Here is an 18,679-nt window from a genome sequence, read left to right on the forward strand (position 1 = left end):
CGCAGCCGTTCGCAGGCTCAGACCATTCTCCAGTCTCTCCTCTCTGTTCCCCCCAGGATAAAATGCTCTAGGGGTACCCAGGACACCCCATTGCCAGGGTATTTTGCTCTGGGGTTGTGCCCACACAGGAGGATGCGGTAGAAGGGGGGTGTTTTGCAGTCCAGACTCTCTCCCTGACCACTGCCATCCCCTTGGCCACTCCTTACCTGCCCGGACATGCTGGGGCTTGTTCCAGCCCACCAGCTGGGATGGGAGCCGGATGAAGAGGTGGCCAAGGGGCCTGTCACCGACACAGCTCCTGCTGCTGCCTCCATGGCCCTGAAAAAACCCACCCTGCAGTGCTCTGCAGCTTGCTTTCTGCTGGGACCTGGCCTTGACCCCGCTTAGCAAAGGCCTGGTGACACTGGAGCTGAGGCAAGGACAGCTGGCTGCTCTGCTGGGGACAGGGCACGGGGGTGGCTGGGATGGGGCTGCGAGAACTCCCCATCCCAGTCCAGACCAGTTTGTCAGGTTGTCTTCTCCTGACTGTGCTCCTGAAGCAGCTCCAGGGCAGCAGACCCCTGGGGGAGCAGGGTGCACAATGCGGGGTCCCCGGTGCTGAGTGGTTTATGGACCGTGGGGATGCTGAGCAGGGTCCATACCCAGGGCAGTGCTGTCCTGGTGGGGAGGGGACTCGGGTTTTGGGAGTCACAAGCTGAAGGGTTTGCTGGGAAGCTGCTTTCAGAGCAGCCCCAAGAGCTGCCCAATATGTCCCATGAAGCCAGGAGAGCCATCAAGGCTGTTCCCCCGCAGACCCGGCACACACCTGGCCATGTTGCATGGTCCCTGGAGATGCTGGTAGCCCGAGCTGTGCATCGCTAGCATGGCTGTAGGTCACAAGCCCCCCTAAAATGGGGGCAGTGGGGACAAATGTCAGGGCACCCCCAGCATTTCATGCTGGGCAAGAGGTGGCCTTGGGAAGTGGAGGCTGGAGCATGGCTTGGTCCCTCGCACCCAAGGCACTCAGCATGACCCCCCCAGGGGGGGAACAGGCTCCTGGCTTGGGGAAGAGCCATTCCCAGGCTCGGGACCCTCCAGCATTCCCCACAGTGGAGCTGGGCACGGTATTTTGTGATGGAGCATCGCTGCGCTGGCAGTGAGCCCAGCACACCTCACTCAGGGACTGGGCCTGATCCTGCCTGCAGAAGGGCACATGCCGTTAGCCTTGGCAGGAGACTCATGCACTGTCCCCTTGCCCTGGGCAGAGATTTTGGGCTGTGGGACCAGTGACATGAGGCAGGAGCATCCCTCCAAGATGTCTTATGCCCTCTGATTTATTTTCCTCCCTGGCCTTTCAAACAAGCCAAAGTTAAGAGCAATTGAATTTTGTTTATTTTTTTTTTTTCCATCAGGCTCCCTTCCTGGGAGTAGTCCAATTAGTGATAACGAGCTGGATGGTAATTACAGCACAGGGCCACAGGAGGATTGATTGCTGGTGACCAGGCTGTTGCGGCCAGTGGCCCCCCCCCCCCCCCCCCCCGCCCGCCCCCGGCTGGCTGCCGAGGGGCCAATTAGTAGGTTTGCAACCGATGATGCTTTGCTGGGGATTTTGCATCAGTTTCTTGGCTGGAGCCAGGGCTGGTGGCACTGGGGGGTGTGTGTGTGTATGTGCGTGACTGTCCCCGCATCTCCTCGGCCATCGCACCACAGGGAGAGACCTGCACACAGGACCCCAGTCCCTCTTTGCAGACACACCCCCGCCCCAAATAATTAACTCCTTTCCAACACCCCCCCAGCCCTGCATGGGGGCACTGGTGGCTCTGGGACCCTCTGTCCTCTTTGCAGAGGGATGTGTGTTTGGGCAGCTGTGCCTCCCTGTCCCCCGGTGCCTGCTATGGCCAGGCAGAGACTCTCCTGGGGTGTCCTGTGGGGACCCCTAAGCCCTCCCCTGGTGCTGGGGAGTTTTTGCTCCAGCTCCCCATGCTCAGGGCAGCTGCAGACTTTGTGCAGCTCCCCTGAGTCCGTGGGGCAGCTGCCTGGTACGAAGAACAGCAGCCAAGTCCAGACTTTTCAGAGGTCTGTAAAAATCAGAGCTACCCTCACCCGAAACCAGCCCCAGGGCTGGGACATTTTTAGGGGCTGAAAATGCCATGGTGAAATGAGATAACCTGTTCCAGTGGCACCTCAAGCACCCACTGCTGGGAGTCTGGGCTTGGGTGGTGTTTCCAAAAGGGACATTTTGTGCTGCAGATCCCAAGAAGGGTTGTATACTACAGCCATGTAAGGACATGCCACTGAATAGTGTTAATTTAGCTGGGATTAAAATATACATTAATTTTGAGTAGCCTGAGGCTGGGGCATGGACAATGGTGGGAAGGAATGGTGCAGGTTCTGGGCTGGTGCAGGCAGGGGGTGAACAGGCAGGAGGATGGGTGGGAGCTGGGGTCTGTGCCCAACCCGGGGCCCTGAGCAGCCAGTGCTGGACTTGCCAGGGGCAGTATGGGCTGAAACCTTTTAATTTGTGCACGCTCATCCAGCTCTTTCATGCCATCCCACAGACAGGTCTGCGTGTTGCCGCCACACTCGAGGAATTTGCACCAGCACTGCTCAGGGAGCTGCAGCCAAACCAACGTCCCCATCCCGTGGTGGTTCAGGGGTGCTGGCCTCCCACTAAAGGCTTTGCAACTCTGCAACCAGCTCCGGAGGGAGCAGAGACCTCCACGCATGGCTGGGGCTGGGTACCTTTGCAGAGGCCGGTGGGCAGCGCAGGTCTCCATGCCCCATCTCCAAACAGCTCTGCTGGCAGGCACCTACTCCCGCCAGCACTCACAGGGTTAAACTGTTGTTTGCTTTGGACGCTTCACCCGAAGGAGAGATTAACAATTAGCAAGTGAGCTATTGCTAATAGCTGGAAGTGTCCTGAGGCTAATTACTCAGCCGCGATGCATCGATCTGTTTCTCACGGCTACTTTGTAGGTAAACAAGGGAAAGTGCCTCTTTCCTTGGGGCTCCTCGGTGGACAAAGTGGAGGTCCCCCAGCCAGGAGCAAGTGGGAAATCACAAGCTGGGAGCTGCTCAGTGTCACAGGCAGAGCTCCAGTGACAGGGACACCCCCAGCCCCCCGCTATTGCAGCCCCCTGCACGGGCTGCTCTGGGGGCTGTTTGCAGAGGGGACCCTGCGGGGCTTGGCTGGGCCGGGCTGCAGCAGGGTGGTCTTTGCCGCTGGTGCCCCTTGCACTGAGCCGCCACGTGTCACCTGCGTGAGGGCAGACTAAAGCATCTGCTTCGTTAGCAATCAGGGCTCTTCTCCACCTTCGCACGGTGCCGGGGCAAATGCTGTCCCCCAAACTCACCAGCAGCCAGGACTCCGTAACTAGTCAGGACTTGCACCACCAGCACTGTTTTATCATTGATTTGACATCTGCAGTGGGCAGAGAGTAGATCCCTCACTTCACAAAGCCCAATCCTGCTCACAGCCAAGTCGGTGGCAGTTTTCTCTGTGAAATCATGAGTACTGGGGCCACGTCCTGACCACTGCTGGTAGGATGTCTGCTCAGCTAGGACCAACCTTTCCTTGCTTGTACCTATAAAGTACATGAGGGAGTGGCTGCTTCACCCGATGCGTGTGCTGGTGTCCGGAGGGACCTCGGTGGGATGGACAAATGGGCCAACAGGAACCTCGTGAAGTTCAGCCAGAAGTGCAAAGTCCTGCCAGGACTGGGGAACAAGCTCCGGCACCAGCACAGGCTGGGACCACCCACCTGGAACATAGATTTGCAGAGAAGGACCTGGAGGGTCCTGGTGGGCACCAAGTTGACCACGAGCAAAGGTGGCCAAGGGTGTCCTGGGCTGCATCAGGAGGAGCATGGCCAGTGGGTTGAGGGAGATGATGCTTCCCCTCTGCTCAGCACTGGAGAGGCCACACCTGGAGTGCTGGGTCCAGTCCTGGGCTCTCCAATATGAGAGAGACATGGACATACTGGAAAAAGTCCAGCCAAGGGCCACAAAGATGCTGCAGGGGCTGGAGCATCTCTTCTATGAGGAAAGCCTGAGAGAGCTGGGACTGCTCAGCCTGGAGAAGAGATGGCGCAGGGGGATCTTATTAATGTATGTAAATAACCAAAGAGAGGGTGCAAAGAGGATGGAGACAGGGTCTTTCCAGTGGTGGCCTGGGCCAATGGCGCCCTGGGCCAATGGCTCTGGACCAAGTTCATAGTATCTTGAGATTTTTTTTCCTTTTAGACATTTTGGTGGCTCAGATGAGCACTGGCAATGGTGCATGGCTGGGCACAAGGGTGAAGTTTGCCATCACTCACATTGCTTGAGCATTTCTGCCTCTGCAAGCGTGGGAGGTGGCAGGCTGAGAGCTCACCTGTGGTTTCTGTTGGAACTGAAGTTTTGAGGTTTAAACTTTTTTTTATTTGTGGAAAAAACCATCCTGTAGATGGTCTTGATGCAGAGAGCAGGAAGCAGAGACAGAAAAGATCACATTTAATTTTTAGTCCTTTGCTCTCTCAGGGTCTCAGTGTCCAGAGTCATGCACTGATCTCTGGCAGCGTTCAATGAAGGCCGAAGCATCTCTTAAGGCATTGATGGCAGGGAGCACATTGTACAACACCATCGGTGACAGCGGTGCTGGTCCTGAGCAGTGATAACCCCCCGTTTGCCTTGCTGACCAGGGAAGCAATTAGAAACATAACCAGAGTTTGTAAGAACATATATGGAAGCTCTTTCATACAAGCTGGGAGCACCCTGCGCTCTGTCCTTTTCTGCGCAGCAAAATGCTCCCAGTTTCAGTCTCACACTAAACGTTAAATCCCTGAGGCCTTATCTATTCCCCATCAATGACCAGTGCCAGAGTGCCTGGCTCCAATGCCAGGTCGCCTGGCCCTTTCTCCTGCCCTGCAGCAGGATCAGCAAGATGCTTGCCTAAGGTTCTCCAGGGGTGGATTGCCTCCTTTCCAAGCAACCTGTTCAAGTGCTGAACACCTTTCTGGCAGACTTTTTAAAACACATCTAACCTAAACATTGATAGCCAAGATTAATAGACAATACACAATAGCCTGTCAGAACTCAAGGAGCACCTGGATGATGCTCTTAGTCATACGGTTTAGTTTTAGGTAGTCCTGTGAGGAGCAGGGAGTTGGACTCGATGATCCTTATGGGTCCCTTCCGACTTGAGATATATGATTCTATGATTCTTTGAAGTTTTCCAGCTGACGCACATCAGTGGGACTTTCATGACTTATGTCAGTTTTGAGAGAGATTTGGATGATCTATAAAGGGAGGAAGGAAGGAAGCAAAGATGGGTGGATGCATCACATTTTACAGGAAACATTTTCTTTTCCTTACTTCTTGAGTAGATCACTCTCTCTCCAAAGTGGGTGATAAATCTGCATTCACTCTTTGCGGAATTATGAAGTAACCTTTTCCTAGGGTGATCTGTGATCATTCCTGGCACCTGTAACCATAGGTTACATCAGGAATAGGAAACAGCTTTTGCTTTAGATGTCTGAGTGTTCTTCTGAGCTCAGAGTATGCAGCAGCAATTGCTTCTATGCAGAGCACCATCGCCATCCTGGGTTCCTCCTTTCCAGCTGATTCCTGCAGCGCTGGCACTTGGGTTGGCTTGTGGTTCCTTGCATTTGCTTTGCTGGATTTGCAAACACCTGTTGGAGGACTTGTGACGCTTCGCCTTACGATGTTGCCTTTGCATCAATATGCACGTGGTCCTGGTCAGGGTTTATGGTGGAGATGCACAAGAAGGTGTGGAAGGTGATGGCTGAGACTGCCACAGTGAATGTCTAACTGTAGCCTTTGTTTGGAGCAGACTCATGTGCCTGGAGATCCTGGTAGCCACGACATTTCTCAGATACACTGGTCTGACTACTGATTAGAAGTGAAGAGTAGATGCCTTTTACATGGATGGGTGCAGGAGATGCAGGGGGAGTCGTTCCCACCCCTTGTGAGCAAGGAAGGGGTCAGGGCATCCTCTCCTCCCCTCCACATGGGACCTAAGGCGCTGAGCACCATGGTATCACCTCGCTGGTACTTGGTGGGCTGAACTGTCTTCTCTGGCTGATGCGCTTTGGTCTATGGGGCACCTCAGCCATTTGCCACAGAGGCTAAAATGCTGCTAGTGATATCAGGGAGCTACCACAATGTAACATTTCCCAGTGATATCTCGGAAAACAGGAGCGCATTGGCCAAAGGGACAGTTGCCCAGCACTCATTAGGACTGGCCCGTTGGTTTCAGGTGAATAACCTATTGCCTTGTCAGCATTAGGCATCTGGTCCAGGTTCCCTTTCTAGTCACTGGAGAGAGACAGACATTTCTGGGGGATAATTCGTTGCACTTAACTTCACACCTATTCTAGGATGGGATAAATTATTTTCTGGCTGTGCCTACCTCTCTCCACATCTGACTGGTTTTTATCAGCTTGTGAGATACTGAGTCCTGCCAACTTCCCCAGCAGTTTGAAGATCCCTTCCTGGATCTGCTTCATCTTTATGCCATAAATGAGGGGGTTGAGCATGGGAGGGACTGTCAAATAGAAATCAGCCACCAGGACTTGGACATGAGGTGCCAAGCCGAAAGAGAACATCTGCAGGTACATGGAGAGAAGGCCACCTACGTAAAACAGCAGGATGATGGAAACATGGCACCCGCAGGTCCTGAGGGCCTTGAGACGAGCCTCTTGGGCTGGCAGCCTCATCACAGACCTGAGGATCATACCATAGGAGAAGGTGATGAAGACAGAGTCTGTCCCCACCAATAGTGTTGCCACAACGAGGCTGTAGAGATCGCTGACAGATGGGTCGGCACAGGCCAGCTCCACCACGGCCATGTGCTCACAGTAGGAATGAGGGATTACTCTGGTTTTGCAGTAGGGTAAGCTGGTGAGGAGGCACATCAAAGGTGTCATGACACCGGCTGCCCTGGCCAGAGACAGCAGTCCTATCTGGATGGTCCTTGAGCTCGTTAGGGTGGTGGCGTATCTCAGAGGGTTGCAGATGGCTATATAGCGGTCAAAGGACATTGCCAGGAGCACGCCTGACTCTACTGCAGTGAAAGTGTGGATGAAGAACATCTGGATGAAGCAGGCCTCAAAACCAATCTTTCTTGAATCCAACCAGAATACACCCAGCATTTTAGGAACTACAGCAGTTGAGAAGATGAGGTCGATGACAGCCAACATGGAAATGAAATAGTACATAGGCTCATGGAGGCTTTTGTCCAGCCTCACAGCAAGAAGGACCATGCTATTTCCCAGCAAGGTCATGATATACATAAAGCAGAATGGGATGGAAATCCACATGTGGAGAGCTTCCAGACCAGGGATGCCCGTCAGGAGAAAAGGCAAGGAGTTGTTGTTGGATCGGTTGTTGGTTGACATGGCGCAGGTGGGCCAAGCCACATCCTTGTTCTCATCTTTAGTTCCCTGTAACAGTGATAGAAAGGTTGGGATTTTGCTGCCATCAGTTTGATCATAAAACTGTGCACACTGCAGTTCTCAAGCATCACACAATTTTGTTGTATTTATTTGGGGAAAAACTTTCAGAACCCATTATCTATGGTCAGACTTTTAAATGGATGTTGTGGTCAGTGCTTTCCAGAGGACACATCACTGGAGAATCCTGGCTGTCCTATTGCTTGCATGGGGCCACCTATCCTGCTTCTCCTTCCAGCCCCTCTGATTTACCTCTAGCTTTTGCCTTACACACACCTGTCTAAAGGCTGGCACCACGGTGTCCTGCCCTGTCATGGCTTCCAGCCACTATCACCACTATCAGTGAACAGAAGCGAGGCAAAATGAGCCCAGGCTCTTTAGCCCTTGCCCAGCCTTCATGAACAGTTCAATGGCAGGACTTAAGGACTTGCTGCAAGGACTTGGAAGCAAGTCCTCCCTCCCTATGCCCTGCTCAGAGAGAGGACTGGGCATATGGGTCCAGATCACACAAGTTCCATCCTGTTGCTACTTAGGGTCATGCAGAAGCTGCACCTAGACAATGTGTCCATGGTGAAACTGGGCTGAGAGAAAATGCAGCCAGAAAAATAATGCTCCGAGCTGTCACCCGACACTAAGGGGACACAAGCATCATTGACAGCCTCTAGCTGCTAGCCACAGTCAAGGAGGGTAGAATTAAATTGGTACTACCCCTCCTCCTCACTCATCCATCCATGAGACTGAAGGCCAAACTAATGCAGAATGCTGTCCTGTCAAAAACAGTGGAGGTACACCTGTTTTTTCCTCTCTGGAGCCCAATAACATGGGATTTGTTAAAGTATGCTTTCCTGGAAGAAATTGCACTATTGCAGGCTCGTGGGCATCCAGAGATGGAGAACCTCCATCCCTTGATTTTTGCCTCAAGTACTAATCATCCTCACGGTTATAACCACGTGCTTTTCTTCCCATTTGACATTGCCTGTCTACTCCTCCCAGCCACAGCATCCTCTTCTACCGTCCTATGCTTGGCCAGAGAACCCTTTATGGCAGAGCACCTTCACTGCATGAAGGTATGTACTTCCCATGACCAAGGAGTTATTCTTAATAAATTAAAGACCTGGAGCACTGCAAGTTTCTCCTCTCCACTCACCTGTTCCACTAGCTGTCTTACTGAGAGGGGTTTTTTTGCATATCTCCAAGATTTCAACACTTTTTTTGAAAAAATATAACCTCTTCCATTTCCCTTTTATTTATGCATCCAAAATTGCACTAGCCCTCTGGGTCCCAGTGTTACCCTCTCACTATGCTGTCAGCAACTTTCCAGAGCCTTTGTTCTCCAGGATACAGTGCTCCACTCTGAAAACCTGCCTGACTCTCCTCAGCTTATTGCAGGCAGTTCCTTTGAATGACCAAGTCTGCCAAGCTCTCTAGACAGCTCTGTGGGACTTGCCTTTCCCTGGCATTATCTGAGACACAATTTGTGCTGGTTTTGGGACAACTGATGAAAGTCGTACAGAATAACTTCTAGTCTAGAGCCAGCCACTGTGGCACCCCTGCAAAAACACAAACTTTTTGTGATGATGGTTCTGACAGCTTCATTTTGAGGTCTCTTAATCATCCAGTTCTTCATCCACTTTGCTGATGCTTCACAGATGTTGCATTGTGTCAGCTCCTCACCTGAAAGCAGCGTGGTGGAGGCACATTTCTTTTAGATAACTCTGTGTACAGTACTCAAACACACACACATGCACACGTTGATTAACTAAACTTGCTATCTCATCAGAAAATGAAATCAGGTTTGTTTGACAAGAGCTGTTTCCTGCAAAGCCACGTTGATTGCCATAATTTAATTTGATTCCAATCCTTTAATTCTTTATTGACCAAATCTCCTGTTAACTTCTTGAGCATTCTGCTGGGCATTGACGTCAGGCTAAGCAATCTGCAGCTAATCACATCATCGTACTTTCTTGCTAAAGTAATGGCCTGAGGAAGCATCTGCAATCACTGCAGCATGCCAGGACTCATAAAAGTTTGGCAGAACAGACCAAAGACCTCCTTGGTCAACTCAGAGATGCTTTTTCCCTTGTGCAAATTACCCAGACCTTCTACTGTATTTGTTTTCTGTTCTTAGCAGAAGCTGTTTAACATCCTTCTCAGATACCAATCAATTAAATTACATTAAAAAATAAAGTTCTCTGATTGCCTTTCTCTCAGGTAGGCATAGACCTTTCTTCTCCATGTAGAGGGGCAGATGCCTTCGTCTGCTTTTGTCTGATTTCTCTACTTAACAGCTTCTAACTCCCAGCAGATCCTGCCAAGCTCCCGAATTTCACTTTGTCCGTGATGCTTTAGCTGCAGCTTTCAGTGCTCCAGTCACTTCCCTAACCACAGCCATCCTTTTCTGCAAGCATGCAGGGTAGCAGGCTTGGCCATTAGCTGAACTCATTCAAAACCTCTCCTAACTTACTCTACAGTTTCCTTGTCTAAATTCCCTCTGCCTTTGAGTTCCCTCAGCTTTGGGAAAAAGGAACTTTAATGAAAAATCAGCATTGCAGGCTGAAACGCATTGAGATCACTGCCACTGGTTCCTAGGCACCACCAACTTTTTTTCCTGTAGTTTAATTCCTCTTTACTCCTCACAGTTAATCAGCACTGGACACGAACCCTTTGATTGAAGGAATGGTCCCTGCGCTCTGCTGTGACATTTTGTCTGCTTTGTCACACCTTCCAGACTGAGCTCTCCCCACCTCAACCCTCGCACCCCTTTCCTTCTCATCACAGACACCTCGGCGGCAGCGGGGATTGCCCACTGCAGCATAGTGCATCCTTCAAACACACTTTCCTATGGAGATAAAACAATGTTATTTCAGGACGGGGCACAAAGGCGAGTGCTGCCTGGCCTGGCTGCTAGCACTGTGTTTGGGACACGCGTTCACGTCGAAGGCAAAGCTCCAGCTCCGGACCGTGCCCTGACCGATGAGCGCGTAGCTGGTCCGGTGTGTGCCTCTGGGGCACTCGCTCCTCCTCCACAAATTGCACCATGGATGCAGGATACATCCCCAAAATAATGCTTTGTCCCACAGCTGGGTCGGGATTCTGGGCCAGTGGGCTGCCTGCCTCCTTCACCGCTCCACCCGACCCCGACCGAGCTGCACGTGTGACATAATCCAGCCTATTTCACCAAATTCTGCCCATCAGTGAGAACCCCTGGCTGTGTGCCTACAGCTTTCTATTCAGATGCCTGCTGTTGTATGCAAGGGATTAAGAACATTATCCGTGGTTGAAAATCTAGTTTGTTTCACAGAAAATGTGTATTTAGCTAATTATTGATTAATTTATACAAACAGAAACAAGGCAACTCTCTTGCAGCAAACAATTTCTGGTTTTGGTTAAAAGGTTTGGTATTTATTTGTTTGCTTTTTTAAACTGAGGTCCTATTTTTACCTAAAAAATACTTAAAACATCAGAATTCTGCAGCCTTGGGTCTGCAGTTTCATTTACTAAGAAACTTTAAAATTTTGAAAAACTACTTGAAATAAAATTTTTCCAGCAGTTGCCTTTTTTCCTAACGAACAGACTCACACTGTGAATGCATACAGGGCAGATGCTGAAGTCCCACCAGCCTCCTGTCCTCAGGCACCCGGAGCAGCCTGCCGTGCCCTGACTCATGGCAGTCCTCCCATACAGCCACCCACCTTGCCCTCTGCTTGCAGACTGCTGCCACCCTTGGGGACACTCACGCCGAGAAAGAAACATCTCCTGTGTTCGGGAGGGCAGAGCTGCAGGGCTGTGCATAAATCACCCCAGGCAATGCTGCTGGGAGCCTCCTGGATGGAGATTCCCAAGAGCAGGACTGCTCTCCAGGCATCTTCTGTAATAACCTCAGCGAGGGGGCTGGACGGAAACAGCCTCAGTCCCAAGTCGATTCTCTCTCATCTGATTTCTTTTACAAACGGCAGGTGCTAGGAGACGACCAAGGGAGACACGAATAGGCTGTGCAAGTAGTCTCCAGCAGAATGGAAGACCTTGTGTTTCTGCTTGGAGCAATGCAAGTGCAGTTTCGTTTCTGGCTCTGTTGAACGAGTAGCTGGAAGTCTCTCCTGGCTCTCAGTGCAAAGGGCCATGCCACGGCATGAGCTGTCCTCGCCCCCAACAGACCCCCTCCCCAAGCCCCAGGCAGCATAAGGCTGAAATGTGCAAAATCAGTATAGCAAAAAATGCAAATTCAGGATAGCAGAAACATTGTCAACTGTTTTTTTCAAGATGTCAGGGAAGAGTGCAGCAGAAAATCGGGTAAACACCACAAAGACAGGAAAAAATATTTTTGACATGAGGAATGACACATTCAAACCAGTTTTGAAACTGAGTATATTTCAGTGAGTTTAATTTTTAAATTAATGTAGAAGTGAGGACTAAACATGACATTTTGGGTGGGATTCATCTAAACAAACACAGGTGGCAGTTGTAGATATGGTATCAGTCTATGACTGGAGCTAGTCCTCCAGATTGCCTTCATATCCATGGAGACAAACAGTGACTTTACAGCAGCATTCATCCCAACCTGAAGCTGATACCTGAAATAGGTCAGAGGAATTATGCTGCACCTGCCTTTTTCATTGCCATGACTATAAGGGAGATGGTGATGACCGTGTGGACCTCTGCCCTGAATGTGTCTGAGGAGGATGGGAGTTGTCCCACTCCTTTGCTGTCGGAAGAGACATGCTACCTCTGTATGCTTTTATTCTGAATCCTTGTGTTAATGGAGACAGTCCCCCAACTTCATCCCTCTGCTCCTCCTCCACCCTCAGACCCAAGTGGCATCATGGCTCCTCTCTGGATGAAACTCTCCCCCCCCGAAGCAGAGGACCATGAGCACTGCTGAGACACAGCCATTCACCTCTGCTGAATTATCTCTATTTCATCACTTGTGTATCTTAAACATCCTAATGGGAGCTGTCGCATAACCCTGGCAAAACACCCTGGGCAAATGCTCACCAGCCTGCTGCTTTTGTCCCAAAACATTGACTCTTTGTACTTTAGGTGTTACCGAGTCTCAGAAGACTTCAGCCTGACCCCAGGAGGAGCATCCCTGCAGAGTGGGTGCAAACCATCCATCCTGCTGTCACTGGAGCACCTTCCATTTCTGAGGAGCAGGAACCCTTGTGGGTGGCTGAACCTCTGAACCTGCTGAACCTCTTAGTACTGAAGAAAGGCAAGGTATGGGAATACGAGTAGTTGGTGTTGGTACTTTGGATAGTTGCTGTTGATGTGTATCGTCATGTTCACTGAAACTGCACTTCTCCCAGGGAGCCTCCAGTACCCGTTCAAAATAATGCCTGCAGAGTATCTCCTTATCCCAGGTCAGAGCTGGACTTACCCTCTGCTGATGCTAAGCTGTAGAGCCTCAGAAGGACTCCTTGTGCCTGCAGTTTCCAGATAAAACCTGCCATTTTGGAGGGACCTGACTTGTCTGGGTCATTCCCAGCTGGATCCCAGCTTCCAGAACAGAAGGGCCCTTGTACCTGGGGAAGTCTCAGCATGGTTCGGTGCTGCAGCCCCCAGACAGAGCCTGTGAATCCTGGTAGGACATAGCTGGCTGGCTCAGAAGAGTCTGGGACGCAGCTGGTCTACTGGCAGCAAGAGTTAGTCAGGCCTCAGGACCTACAGCATGCTGTCCTTCAGGCCTCCAAGACATGCTCGATTTAGTTATTCACAGACTTGTGGCCGTTACAACAAGCAGACACAGGATTGATAAGTACGCCCAAGCACATTCAGTGTTTATTTCCACCACTACAAGGTGTGGACACCTAGATACAGTGATAAACACCACTGTGCATCTCCCCGCTTTGGTTTCCTCACCCAGCTGGTGTGAACTGTCAGATGGACAGAATGCTTAGAAGAGCTCAGTTTTGAAGATGTTCGGTTTTCATCATCACCCAGAAATGCAGAAAAGCTGGTCTGTGCTCACTGAGGGACAGCCTTCTGTGCAAGAGAAGCCCAGAGAGGAGACCCTGGCTGCAGCACCTGCAATGTGTGGCAGTCTCCTATTGCTAGCCCTGATAGTCCAGCAGGGACTAAAGAAGACACCTTAGAAGAAATTTCCGCGTTTGGAATAGAATCTGTGTATTGACACAAATATACCTGGAGCCCTGAAATCTTGCTTTAAATTATCACAGGGTTGTTCATGGCATTGGGAACATCTCAAAACTCAAAGGTGGCTGCTTACTTCTCTGTAACACCTGGAAAGAAGGAAGGGAGAAATAGTACCTGATATTTGCTCATGCTCTCAGTCCCAAATAACTCTCATCACAGAGCAGGGTCTCATGTGGTCATTAAAGCCAACAAGTCCTCCCTCCTTTCATTGCTTCTGTTTACCATGTGCATTCAGTGGGAATGAAATTGCTGCTGTCTTTGCATAGATGAATACACCTGGAAAACCACTGACTACTGTGTCAGGCATAAACCTTCCTGGAAAATAGCATTTTGCACACTGCCTGACGGATCTGCTTGGTCCTCATGCTGTAAACGATGGGGTTCAGCATGGTGGGGAGGGTCAGGTAGAGATCAGCCAGCAGGACCTGTACATGCATGGATATGCCGCTGCCAAACTGCTGTGCATAGATGGAGACTATCCCGGGGATGTAATACAGCAGCATCACGCAGATATGACACCCGCAGGTGCTGAAGGCCTTCCAGCATGATTTCTTCCCCAGAACAGTTTTAAGGATCATCCCATAGGACACAGCAATGAAAGCCATGTCCATCCCTACTATAAGAGAGGACCCAGCCACACTGTAAAGCCCACTGGGTCTGGGGTCTGTGCACGCCAGCTTCGCCACAGCCATGTGCTCGCAGTACGAATGGAGAACCACACGGGAACGGCAATAGGGGAGGTTTGTCACCATCCCTGTCAAGGGCACCATGAAAAGCAGAGCTCTCACCACAATGGCCAGGCCTATTTGGGCAATTTTTCGACGATTCAGGATGGCTTGGTACCTGAGGGGGTGACAGATTGCAATGTAGCGGTCAACAGCCATGGCCAGGAGCACTCCCGACTCCCCTGATGTTGTGGAGTGAACAAGGAACATCTGAACGAAACAGGCCATGTAACCAATCTCAGTGGAGTTCAGCCAGAATATGCTCAGCATCTTGGGGATGATGGATGTCACCATCACCACATCGATGACCGCCAGCATGCCCAGGAAGCAGTGGATGGGGTCACGCAGGGACCTGTCCACCCCAATGACAAGCAGAACTACACCATTTCCTACCAAGGCAATGATATAGCCTGAGCAGAAAAGGATGCCCAGACAGGTGGGGAAAGCGTCCAGGCTGGGGACACCCACAAGGATGAAAGAGGAGGAGCTGCGGCTGGTGTGGTTGAAGGGATCAGAAGCCATGCAGGAGAATCTTGCTTTTGTGCTTAAAAAAAGGAGCCCAGTTTTGAGCCCTGAGCTGTCCAGAACTACGGGGGATAAGGTGGGGTCCCTGCATCAGTGAAAGAGCCAAATCAGGGATCCACATCGTTATTATGATGTGTGAGATGGGAACGCTACAGCATAACATGACCAGGTAGGGGGAATGGATCAGAAATGCTGAATAAATGGGGCTGTTATGGCTAGAAAGTTCCTATAAGATGAAGAAGTTCATGTTTCAAGTTGTGCCACCAGGGATAACCAAGTGACTTCTACAGTTCATTGCTTGTGAAAGGCTTGTTTCTTTGTTGGTTGCTCACCACTTCTCAGCTGACATCTTGAAATAAGCTGCAAAAGGAGAGAAAAAGGTTAGCATCCAGCTTCCTTCAGCCAGAGCTTTTGCCTGAGCAGCCCTGGCTTCCCTGCAATGGCCCAATATAGGAAGTTCCTCCAAATTTGTAGGGCAAAAAGTGGTCTCAGAAAGTGCTCTGGGACATTAAGTGAGGTCATGAAATTGCCTTTTGCTGCTCTGTCTTTATTCTGTCATTCACCCATGAGAGAAGCCTGCAAAACTAGGTGGTAGTCAGAGGAAAAGATTAATTTCTGAGGTTTTATTCTGACAGGAGAAGCTTGGACGTTATACAAAACCTCCAGAGAACAATCCTGCAGAGACAAGAGAAAGAGTCTGGGTACAGTGGGCAGGATCTACACATTCATTTGTGCCAAAACTTTGCTACTGCTTTTGCCGCTTCTCCCCACATACTGGCAAAGACTAGGCAGGTGATGACCACACCAGATCCCTGCCTGTTAAAACAAATTGCCTGGGTGATCATCCACTGATAGCTCTTTACCAAGCAGCAAGCTGTGGGCTGACTCATAATACCCATGCTAGTAACAACATGGAGTAAAATTCACCTGTGTACAGCTCTGCTACAGCATCATTTAGGCCAAAATTTAATGTTAGACATGGCCAGTGTGGCAGTAGTGAGAGGCAGAAGCTAGACAAGTTCAGAATCGAAATAAAGAAGACATTGGGAGACACTAAGGAAACACAGCACTTGAAGTTTTAAAATAGAGAGCAGACTTTCATAGGCTTTGAACCCTCCATCTGAACTACAGCTTAGCCCCATGTTTGGGGTTGCTGCAGGAGCTGCTGTCTGAAAAGGCGGGTCAGGACAGAAGTGCTTATCTTCTGGTCTAAATGTCTGTGAATTAGGACATTTTAGAGGCTGAAACAGGATCAAAATTACTTTGTAATTATTGCACATGATTGTACTGCACTGACCCTCTGCATCCCCATAACCACCAGCGGCAGGAGTGAGGTGTGACTCCAGATTTGAGCAGCGAGATTAACCTGTGGCTGTTTTCACCGCCTCACGCTCCCAAGCAGACCCACATACTGCCAGTGACACAGACCAGCCCCTGCTGCAAAACAGAGCTGTGCACCCTCGGATGGCACAAGCCCCAGTTTAACACAACAGATCTAAATGTCTTCATGAGGGTCCTCCACAAAGACTCGGGGTACGGTTCAGGTGCCTTGAGCCATCTGAGACCCCCCAGTGCGTCCCACTTGCCTTCTACTTCCTTTACACCCAGCAGGGTGCAGGTCCCTGCAAACCCTGGGTGATGGTCTGCCTCTCCCACATGGATGCCTTGGGTAGCTGGGAGCATCTCAGGTGGCTGGAGACATCCCAGAAAGGGGCAGTGGAATGACACCCTGAGGGTCTGAGACCCTGTTGCAGTCAGAGAAGAGCTTGAGCATGGAGCCTACAGATTAACTGACTCCCTAAATGTAGGGGTCTGCCCTAGGGTGAGAAGAGTTACTCTCCAGGATCCACTGACCATAGGGGCTGGGTCTCCACTGGCTGTAGTCAGTGCCTGGAGACCAAGCACTCATGCACACAAGCATGCATGGACACCTACCTCCAGGCACTTAAGTGTGTCTGAATCCAGAGCTGCATCCCCAGGTGCCTAGATCCAAGGCAAGAGTATATTTGCTTCCAGGAGCTCTCTTCCACAGCCAGTGTCTGACACAATATTATTATCAGTATTGCAGCGGTACTGAAGAACCCTGGTCACAGTGACTTCTTGTCCTTGGAGATGGAAAAACATAGCACAGAAGAGCTTTGCAGCCTAAGCAAAGGCTTCTCATCTCAGTCTGCCAAGAAGGATAAGACCGGGTATCTGTCTCACCTGTAGGACTGTCACCCGGAGGGTTGCAGCAGTATATCTCTGTGTATCTCTAAGTGCAGCAAAGCTGGGGTATTAATCCATGCTCTGGAAATGCCCTAAGGGACAGCAGATGTAGAATGCAGAGGTTAGGTTGTCTGTCCTGTGAGAAATTGGAAATTTTCAAGACTGCTTCATCTTCTTTCATTAGCTCTCCCTTGTAGTGTCGTACCATTGGGGTCTCAGGGTTATGGTTGTCTCCAGAGGCTGCTGGATGCCCATGAGACCAATGTGCAAAATGTAAACTAAGAAGTCCATCTGAAGTGGAGAAAAATCCTTTTGGTTTTGCCAGAGACAGCAAGATGGTTTGGAAACTTTGGCTTTTCACTCTTCTCTCCGCTCAGAACCGTTACAAAAAACTTTTATGTTTGTTGAATCCCTGAAAAGAGTTTGTGCAAGAATCAACACAGGGAGGTAGGATCTCAGAGCAGGTCCTGAGCCTTGGCTGCATCACGCAGTACATAGGTGAGGAACAATGCCTACTGATCATGCATAAGGAAACTACACAACATGGCAAACCTCCAGCAGGTGTAAGGCCTGCCTTTAAAGATCATTAGCAGGATGCCAGCTCATTAGGGAATAAATCCCTAATCTTCCCTAATTTTTCAGTTTATTTTCCAAAAAAAGATTTTGGGGAAGTACAGATAAGAACCTATGTGTGAGCAGAAGTGCAGTACAAGAGGAACACCATTCTGAAGTGGAGCTTGTCCTTTATTTTTCTGCAAGCCATATAAAGCTATTCTACCTGATACAAGGCAAGCAGGTATATTTATTTTATAGTGGTGACTGGGCTGTGTCAGGACCAAGCATTGCACTGAGGGGAGAGGTGGAACTGCCCTGGAGAGCTTCCAGCCCTGCTCTGTCCCACTGAGACCCTCTTCTGTCCTGTCCTGTCTTTTCTGTCTCCACTCTCAAAGCTTCCTGCCCCCCTCCAAATCTTGGTGAACCACACAGGATTTGTTCAGTGCAGGGAGGGGCTCAGCAATGAGGGACGTGTGAGATGGGGAGGAGATGAAGACACGGTCATTTGTGATGTGCAGGGAATGTAATTCCTAGAGATTTTTGTCAGAAAGGGAAGGTTTTCCTAAAGCGGGGGTTTTGTTCTGCAGATGCATTCCCTGCCCTAAGAGAACTTTCTTCTGCGTCCTGTCTCCAACTCTGCACGTTCCCAGAGGACTGTGTGTGTTTGCTCAGGGTGTGAGATGGAGATGCAGCCTCCAACGCATCTCTGTTTCCTTCAGTCCTGCTTGATGTTTGCTGGTGGTTGCACACTGATGTACGTAACCAGCCTGGTCTCTCCGGGTGCTGGCACCCTGGGCTCGTGGGCCCCTATGGTGCATGGTCTCCACTCCAGCAGCTGGTGCTCAGCCCTCGGTGCTCATACACGCACGCAGATTAGGGGACTCTCACCCAGGGATGTTGTTAGAAATGGAGTTTAATGAGAAAACGGGGCAGTCTGCACTGATCAGGCACCAGGCAGGGACTGACAGCATGTTGACCAACAGCCTGTTTACATGTGTCTGGACCCTTTCATCCTCTTCTCTCTTTTGTTTTCCCACACTTCTTTGCTTCCCAATCCAACCTGATCCCTCCCATTCCTAGCCTTTT

The 18,679-nt window shown here is 50.4% G+C and overlaps 2 protein-coding genes across 2 annotated transcripts; both read right to left on the reverse strand.

Annotated features, from left to right (window-relative positions):
* Positions 1-1,809: 1,809 nt before the first annotated feature.
* LOC126048425 (olfactory receptor 52K2-like) lies at positions 1,810-10,788 on the reverse strand. The gene has a single exon (XM_049823407.1). The coding sequence runs from the start codon at positions 7,374-7,376 to the stop codon at positions 6,348-6,350; it is 1,029 nt and encodes a 342-aa protein (XP_049679364.1). The 5' UTR covers positions 7,377-10,788; the 3' UTR covers positions 1,810-6,347.
* Positions 10,789-13,635: 2,847 nt separating this feature from the next.
* LOC126048285 (olfactory receptor 52I2-like) lies at positions 13,636-14,827 on the reverse strand. The gene has a single exon (XM_049823097.1). The coding sequence runs from the start codon at positions 14,825-14,827 to the stop codon at positions 13,880-13,882; it is 948 nt and encodes a 315-aa protein (XP_049679054.1). The 3' UTR covers positions 13,636-13,879.
* Between the last annotated feature and the right edge of the window lie 3,852 nt (positions 14,828-18,679).

The sequence above is a fragment of the Accipiter gentilis genome, chromosome 19 (assembly GCF_929443795.1).
Source record: "Accipiter gentilis chromosome 19, bAccGen1.1, whole genome shotgun sequence".
Lineage (NCBI taxonomy): Eukaryota > Metazoa > Chordata > Aves > Accipitriformes > Accipitridae > Astur > Astur gentilis.

Coding starts and splice junctions, on each gene's coding strand:
- LOC126048285 (XM_049823097.1), bottom strand. CDS start 14,827: ATGGCTTCTGATCCCTTCAACCACACCAGCCGCAGCTCCTCCTCTTTC.
- LOC126048425 (XM_049823407.1), bottom strand. CDS start 7,376: ATGTCAACCAACAACCGATCCAACAACAACTCCTTGCCTTTTCTCCTG.